The sequence below is a fragment of the Panicum virgatum genome, chromosome 1K (genome assembly GCF_016808335.1).
Source record: "Panicum virgatum strain AP13 chromosome 1K, P.virgatum_v5, whole genome shotgun sequence".
In the NCBI taxonomy this organism is placed as follows: Eukaryota; Viridiplantae; Streptophyta; class Magnoliopsida; order Poales; family Poaceae; genus Panicum; species Panicum virgatum.
In genome coordinates, this window is record NC_053136.1 from 16588351 (window position 1) to 16597182 (window position 8832).

The 8832-nt window shown below is 38.7% G+C and overlaps 1 protein-coding gene across 1 annotated transcript; it reads right to left on the minus strand.

Moving 5' to 3' along the window:
• Positions 1–3712: 3712 nt before the first annotated feature.
• Positions 3713–8290, minus strand: LOC120651628 (D-3-phosphoglycerate dehydrogenase-like). The gene is made up of 9 exons (XM_039929197.1): positions 7863–8290; positions 6562–6706; positions 6350–6477; positions 5195–5266; positions 4973–5087; positions 4791–4894; positions 4663–4704; positions 4291–4503; positions 3713–4013 (listed from the first exon to the last, which is right to left on the minus strand). The coding sequence occupies exons 1-9, from the start codon at positions 7986–7988 to the stop codon at positions 3945–3947; spliced, it is 1014 nt and encodes a 337-aa protein (XP_039785131.1). The 5' UTR covers positions 7989–8290; the 3' UTR covers positions 3713–3944.
• Between the last annotated feature and the right edge of the window lie 542 nt (positions 8291–8832).

Consider the following 8832-nt stretch of genomic DNA (forward strand, 5'->3'; position numbering starts at 1 on the left):
ATTTGGGTAAGACCAAATATTGCTTAGGTTTACAACTTGAGCACCTTCCCTCAGGAATACTAGTGCATCAATCAGCTGATATCCAGAAAATATTGGAGAAATTCAATATGGATAAATCGTATCCATCTAAAACCTTATTTGTTGTTCATTCTCTAGAAATGGAGAAAGACCAATTTAAACCACGAGAAGAGGGAGAGGAGATACTGGGACCTGAGGTTCCATATCTCAGTGCCATTGGATCACTTATGTATCTTGCAAATAGCACCAGACCCGGTATCGCATTTGCAGTAAATTTACTAGCTAGACATAGTGTTCAACCTACTCAGCGTCATTGGATGGGAGTACTTCAGATATCTCAATGGCACAAAGGATCTAGGTTTATTATTTAAGAAAAAACTTGATCCCAATATGATTGATATACAAATGCTGGTTATCTATCTGATCCCCATAATTGTAAATCCCAAACAGGATTTGTATTCCTATATGGAGGTACTGCTATTTCATGAAAGTCTTCTAAGCAGACTCTCACAACGACCTCTACTAATCACTCTGAAATCATTGCACTATATGAGGTATCACGTGGGTGTGTATGACTTCTCAAAGTGATTAACCACATACAACAGTCATGTTGTATTGGTTCAATCGAATCACCTACAATTATCTATGAAGATAATTTTGCTTGTGTTACACAGATGCAAACAGGTTACATAAAGAGCAATATAGCCAATCACATTGCTCCTAAGCTGTTTTATCCCCATGAATTGCAAGAAAGTGGAGAAATAAACATCTTGCAAATTAAGTCATGTGATAATCTCACTGACCTCTTTACTAAGTCCTTACTAACTTCTATATTTCAAAAAAAATTGTACATGATATTGGTATGCGACGACTTCGAGATTTGCAAGAATCAGGGGGGAGACATCTCATAGATGCTAACCTATATCTGGATTATATTATACTATTTTCTTTAACAAGTTTTACTCATGAGGTTTCTTGTTGAAATTTTTAACGAGGTAATATTAACATAAGCATATGTCGTATTTTATATTTTCCCCACCGGGGTTTTTGTAGGAAATATCAAAGACACATATTGCCGTCACAACTCATTTATGGTTTTTCCTGAAAAGGTTTTTCATGTGGGTTATTCAAGAAGCAATACCAATAATATGTCCTCATACTTTCTCCTAATTTTCCCACCGGATTTTTACAGGAGTTTTAGCGACATATCAATTTATATTACTCATATTTTTCCCGGAAGATTTTTGGGGGAGTTAACTTTATGTCATATCTCCAATATTTTTCCCCACTGGGGTTTTTAGTGGGATACCAATGACATAGTGATTTATTTAAATCACACACATATACATATTCCTCGTATTTTTCCCACAAGGTTTTTAGAGGAATCCAAGCTTACAACTACATTGATCTCAAGGAATATTCGATCGAGGGGGAGTGTTGTGAATCGGTGACTGTACACCAACAGGCATCCCTTCATTGACGATCTCATCCACAAGGCAATTAGGATTAGAGATTAGATTAGTAGTTAGTACTACGAAGGGGCATGTCTCTTTATCAGTTCCATATCCTTGTACAGGCGCGTCCGTACGACGCGACCCTTCACATGTATAAAACTCATGAGATCAATAACAGATAACAATTGTTTCCAAATCACTTGTTCATTTACATTTCACTTCTAGCATTCTAGAGCCAATTCCAGCCCAATCTCCAAGATTGTATCAAAACATACATAACAAGATTGAAACATACGCAACTACTAATTTAAGACAGAAAGTCTAAAAAAATTAATTTAAGATAGAATAAAATACACTAGGGATACTTAAACTTATCTTGTGGAATCATCTAGGTTCCTAAACTTTTAAATGCATATTTGAATTTCAAATTTATTGAGCAACTAATTGGCACAAATTTCCCTATGTGGTACACAAACAAAGCACCGTAACATATGGTATACATGATGTTAGTAGTGAATCTGAACATGCACTTGAGCATGAACACATCTCAAGCTGCACATCAGAGTGTCACATATGTAATTACTTGCTGATCAGGATGGTTTGGACCTCAAGTGACATACTTAACAAGTTTAGGGATTTAGATGTCCAATTTAGGTATAGCTGGATACAACAAGAAAATAATTCAATTGCTTTTGTCCATTGAACTGTTCTTATCACCCCAAAGCCGGAGACATTTTATATTCTCGTTCATTGCTTACATCGTAAGAACAATTGTGAAAATTGAAAAGTACTCATAGTCCTAAATGATAGATATCCATGCCATGCTACCGGCACTAGAAATGAGCCTCGTTACCACACCAATGAGACCGTGGATGATTAGGCCATAATCAAACACTCGGTGAGGCAACAACTCAAGTGAGTAAAATGAGAACAGATGAATAAAACAGCCCCAATTCAAGTATCAAGGCATCCAAATAGTTGTACGGATACATCAAGCTCCAAGGCCAAATCGGATCTAGGATCAATCTCAAAAAAAGAAATAATCCAGCTTTTTCTGTCAGATTATTACTTACCGAAATGGCTGCGAAAAAAAATTCGTGATTGTTTGGAGGACATGCTAATTCGAATCCTCCATCTAGCATATGGAAGACAGAGAAGGAAAAGAGTTTTAAAATAAAACTAAGCTCATAAACATTCTAGATCGAGAACAGGCGAACTGGCAAATGAAAAATGCATTTGAACTTGGCTGTTGCAGAGCATACCATGCATTGGTACTGTGTCAGCTCCGTATGTGAGCGTGGATCATGCCGCGGGGTTTTTTATTATCGGGATCCGGGGCCACGAGATACCTGATGTGGCAGGGTTTGGCACGAGATACGAGATGAGGCATATACTATACCCATACATCATGTAACTACTCGTTTTACTCGTATAGATTTAGAACTAGTCGATATAGAAGGAAACCACCTAAATAGTACTCAGAAAGAACTTAGGCTCACCCCTCCAAAGCATATACTCACCTCAGGCAATACAAACCACCAAACAGGATGTAGGGTATTACACAACTCGTGGCCCAAAACTGTCTAAACCTCGTGTTGTTTGTACCATCGTGTTCTTGATCTTGGCGATTCCCTACGAGCAATTATCTACTATGCGTACTCCCTCCGTCTCCAAATATAAGGCATTTTGGAGTTTCTAGGACAGATTATGGCTGTGTAGAAAAGACTCTCCTATCCCTAATTATTAAACATTGGGACTCTATTTGGATAACTAAATATTCTCATGCACTTCCCCATATGCACCTCCCCCTACATGGGGGCATGCACATCTTTCTATTGAGAAGATCCATTAAGATGGTTAGGTCTACTATCTAGGATGCTTTACATTTGAGTACAAAATTTGAACTTTAGAATGCCCTACATTTCAGGACGGAGGGAGTAGCCAGACTTAATGATGCTACTGGCTAAACTTGTAGATACAATTGTTCAAAGCAGATTCGGATAGAATCAAAGAGAACAATCATTCAACATAAAAAAGGTCAGTGGTACTAAATATATGGAACTAATTAATAGTAAAAGCAAAAACAACAGAGTAGAAGTGAAATAGTAAGAGAAAATTTAGGAGAATGTAAAACATAAAAACAACAAGACACCTACTGGGCCCAAAGGAAATTGGAAGCTCAAGGATGAAGTAGGCAAAAAGACACAAGTCCAAAATAGTAGCCACAAAATTTTATCTAGGCTATTTCTGTGTATGTAACAATGTCCTCATAGTCTTCAAGATTATCAATGTCATCTTAGGGCTTCAATGTGCTCTACTATGTCTACATGTTGGTGACACAAAAGCCCTAAGATGACATGTAGATGTAGGATTATGTGGAAAGTGTGTGAATTCTCACTAGGATTTGGAAATCATTCAGACATTCAAAATGGGACCTAATTAAATTATGACATCCACCTGCCAATTTTGGATCTAGTTCACAATTTCTATTCCAGTGAATGGCTCCCCTGCATGAAGTTGCAGTGCAACATCACCAACAATCTGCACCACACCACAAGGCAAAGCGAAACTAGGTAAAGATGAAGATGTCCAGAATGGGAAACAATAATGTATCTTATAATGACATACTTCATAGTAAGCAATTCAAAATGTATCTGGGTCAGTAATACTTCTATTTATGCAAAATAGGTGCATTAGAAAGTTTTGACTCAAGTCGATGGAGCTTCCATACTGCTCAATTTTAAAGCACTATTAACATATGATCAGATAAATATAAAAAGATTGCTAGCTGTGCAGTTCATACTGTCATACTGCCTACCTTTGCTGCTCTTCTTAAAGAGTACTCGGTGATTCCAGCCACATGGGGTGTTATAATAACATTTGGGAATTTTAGAATTGGATCATCTGGATCAAATGGCTCCATCCAAGCAACATCCATTCCTAAACCACTTAAGTGACTTGATTCAAGATGACTAAGCACCGCCTTGTAGTCCAGTAGGCGTCCTCTAGCAATATTGACCAGACATGATCCCTATATGGAAAGGGGGAATTATTACATTCCATGAAGGTACCATAGCATCTAATTTACGAATATTTTTATAATATACAGTGCAATATCAAAGACTTTTTATGCAAAATCACTATCATCTAACAGCATGAAAGAAAAAATGTGGTCAATGAATGCACTTACCTTTTTCATTGCTGTGAGGAACTTCTTGTCTACGATACCAATCTGCAAATTTGGTCACTTAGTAATGAAAGTAAAATACAAGTAGTCAACAGGAGATTAATGAATAAATAGCAATGAGAAGTACTAACTGTTTCATTGGTGAGGGCCATGCATGTTATAACTATGTCTGCTTCTCTGGCAAATTCGTACATATCTTCTGGGCCACCTTTCTTATCAACTAGTACTTCAGTATCTGCATGGGCAATGTTTGAAGCCATAGGAAGACAACAAAATGTATGATAACATGATCATAAAAAGTACCTAGGCTTACCACAAGGCAACGTGTTTGATGACCAATTTCTTTTGGTAGCAAGAATTTTAACTCCAAATACCCTTAGCCTCTTCGCAAGTTCATAGCCAATGGCTCCAAAACCCAGTACAAAGATCTAAGCAGTAAATCACAAATATGCAAAGTAGTGCAAAAGAACACGAATGAGACACTTTCCATTTGTAAAGATTAACAATGGATCAAACGTATACATTACGTGCATACCGTTTTTCCATATATTGTTTCTCCAGCTGGAGTGCCCAGTTCTCTCTGATTGACAGCACGATCCATCACCTTCTGCAAGGTAATACTCAAAATCAAATATTAATTAGTATGAGAACAACAAGCTTAGGCTTATTAAGCTTACTTATGGTAACTTTTTCATGAATCATGTTTAAGTCCAATGGCATAAGCTTTTATGTACTAAGGACCCTGCTTGAAAGAAAAATTAGTATGGTCATCATGCATTTGTGACCAAATTTCTGCACATGTCAATCGAAGTATTACAAAAAGTACTCAGGAATTATATCATCGGTGAATGAAGAGTAACATATTTTACTGTAACTGCTTTAGTTTGGATGGAATAGGAGATAAGTCATAAAATTACATTCTGACATGAAAAATAAATATTTACAAAAAAATCTAAGGCTTTCATGTACTCCTCGGAACTGCAACATGTTATTTCCAGACAATGACCTAGTGCTAGAGCATAGAATTTTACAATGTTCATGAAAATTTACAACCACCGGTTATAAATACGAAACACTTTATTTGATCACACTCTGGTCAAACTTTTGAAACTTTGAGCATTCAACTTTTAAAATATTCAGTTTAGAAACTTAAAAACATATGTATGTGTTTGTCTTAAAGAGTAATTTTGTAATCTTGTTTATTAGATTTTAAAAGTATATATAATACTCCCTCTATTGTCAAATGTTTAATATTGTTGACTTTTGGAAATTTCGTTTGACTATTTTTCTTACTATGCAAGTATCATATATTGTAAATTATTTAGATATTAGGGGTGCTTTAAGCATGACTTATATTTTTTTCTTATTTGCATTTAATTTTGAATAAGATGAATAGGCAACTGTGTCAAACATTTAGAAATGGAGTGAGTGGAAAATAATAGTCCAGGTTGGACCAAGACGATTATGGAAAGTCAACAACATCAACTATTTTGATCCAAGGTAGCATTAGACTTTTTATATTGGGAAAATTATTTCTTTTAAGTTTTAACTATGTAAAATCAACCGTAAATGGTTGAATGAAAATGGAATGTTGCACTGAAATTTGATCAAAGAGAAGCTTTAATAACTGGAGTATTTGAGGAGCATTTTAAACTTCCAAGTGGTGTAAACTGGTGGACATACAACGTACTTGCTTTCGTAGAACACCTAGCGTGAGGTAGATTGCCATTTCTGCGCAAGCGACAGCATTTCCTGTAGTACACCCAGGTATCCTTGCAACTTTAATCTTATGTTCTGTAGCAGCACCTATGTCAACACCTGCAGAAAATTGCGCACTTGTATGAGGATCTAGTCATTTCAAGAGATCTTAAGGAGATCCTGTAATAGCATATCTGTAGTCACCTTCTAACCCGACACCATTCTGCATAATAATCTTCATCTGTGTTGCTCGTGCAATGATATCTGAATCTATGCGCCGATTTTTTACAATGCATATATGGTAGTTTTGAATAACATCAGGTACCTGCTCAAGACCTACTTCATCAACCTGTAAAATAAAAAGGGTCACATCTGGCATACCCCTTGTTTTTTATTTACATTTTGTTTTATTTCTTTCAATAAACAAGCTGAATACTTCACTGTCAGAACTACATATACTATTTATGGTCAAAGTACCACTCTAGAGTCTAGAGTATGAAAATCGAGAATTTTCCCACGGCTCATATGTAGGAAATTAAAATGAAAGGCCAGCTGAGTACACCTAAAAACCCCATGTAAGCATGACAAAAAGAAGAACCAGTCCAGTAAAATCTTTGAAATACAAAAAATCAACCATGAGAAGTAAATCCCTTGGCTTTGTCTTAAAGGAGTGGAATACGGAACCCTACAATGCATTTAGATCATTGAAATAACATTGTAAGGACATGTAGAAATAAAGATGCCATCAAAGAACAGAATATTCCTTTAGTTGATAAGCCGAAGTTGTTAACTTGACGAGGGGAAATCTACTACAAAGAGGGTGGAGAGAGGACACTCAGTTGGACCTTGCTACTGCTGGGGGGAGAAGAATCAACTCGTCATTTGCTTTTTGTTGGACCAAGGATAAAGGCTCCCACCCCTCCCACTATAACACTTGGGTTTTATGGTCGGGTTGGTTAGGTGGAGCGCTCTAACTTGGTACCAGAGCCGAGGTCCTGGGTTCGATCCCTCCCGGCCACGCATTTCCGCTGCGCGATTTCCCCTGCGTCTCTCGTGTGCTGAGACCTGCTGCGGGCTACGCCGGGCTCGCACGCCGTAGGGGGAATGTTGGACTAAGGATAAAGGCTCCCACCCCTCCCACTATAACACCTGGGTTTTATGGTCGGATTGGATAGGTGGGGCGCTCTAACTCTTTTCAAATGGCCAATAGTTGTATTTGGAGCACAAATACAACGGGAAAGCTACTTTGGTACTCAGAACAGTAGATGCTCTGATATGCCAGTAGATGCTCTGGTACTGAAATGGGGGAAGCTCAGCATGCTCTGTTCGGGTTCTTTTAATTGATGTCTGGCCATCACATGGTTGCTCTCATGTCTGAGCTAATAAGCGAACCTACTCCATCTTAGAAACAACTAGTCGAAATAGATAAATCATGCATCTTGGAGTTGTAACACTTAATGGATGATATGCTTGGATACATTCTCAAACGTAACATCTCAACTGACCTGGATAAATGGATACTTGTGCAAATACTCCCTGGTATAGACAATGGAAGCGGGCCAGTAAGGGCCACAGAATAACACCCTGGTAACGGTGCGGCTGCAGCCATTGCTTCCCATTGGATCAACCATTTCAGCAACTAACCTTCAAAAACGAAAGAGCACAGATGTGTGAATCCTATTGTGAGAGCGCGTACATAAACCAATACGAAAGGCAGATGAGCAACGAATCAATTGGAGATGTAGAGCTTGCCGTTGGACCCTCGCTCGTGCTCTCTATCCAAATTAAACCCGATGGACCGGGCTCACGCCCACGAACGTCCTGGAAAGATCTTCTCGATCTTGTCTGATTGGAACACTATTGTAGCTGTCCTAGAATCAAATAAGGCACATGCTGCTTGTTGGAACTGATCAAGCCGATCAGCTTCTCTCTCTCTCTCTCTCTCTCTCTCTCTCTCTCTCTCTCTCTCTCTCTCTCTCTCTCACACACACACACACACACACACACACACACACACAACTCTCTCTGCTTTCTCACTAAATGGAAGACACACACACACGAATGACGGAGGAAGAAGATGAACAGCACGCAAGGGAATTTCGGCACTGCACACCAGCGCAACACAACACAGGGACTTGTATTTCACTTCACCACACTGCCCCCAACCCCCATACACCACTGATTACAGGACTTAAATAGCACAACCTGAGCCATGTCTAGCCGCACGACCCGGCCAAACACCACATGGTTTAACCACTAAGCATGCACTTCCCTACATGCAGGCCACATCTCCTTGCATGTAGAGCACCACTGACACAACACACGCTAACAACTCGTACACGTCTAACAGCAAGCTTCCATCCACCGATGATGCATGCACCCATGCAAACAAACTGACCTCTTCCTGCTCCTGAACGTGCGCCAAGCCTTGACAGACCAAGCCCCTGCTCCTGGCCGCACACACACACCTGCAAA

Coding starts and splice junctions, on each gene's coding strand:
- LOC120651628 (XM_039929197.1), bottom strand. CDS start 7,988: ATGGTTGATCCAATGGGAAGCAATGGCTGCAGCCGCACCGTTACCAGG. Junction 4,504..4,662: donor TCCTCACAGCAATGAAAAAG/GTAAGTGCATTC, acceptor CTTTCCATATAG/GGATCATGTCTGGTCAATAT. Junction 4,014..4,290: donor CTTTAAGAAGAGCAGCAAAG/GTAGGCAGTATG, acceptor GGTGTGGTGCAG/ATTGTTGGTGATGTTGCACT.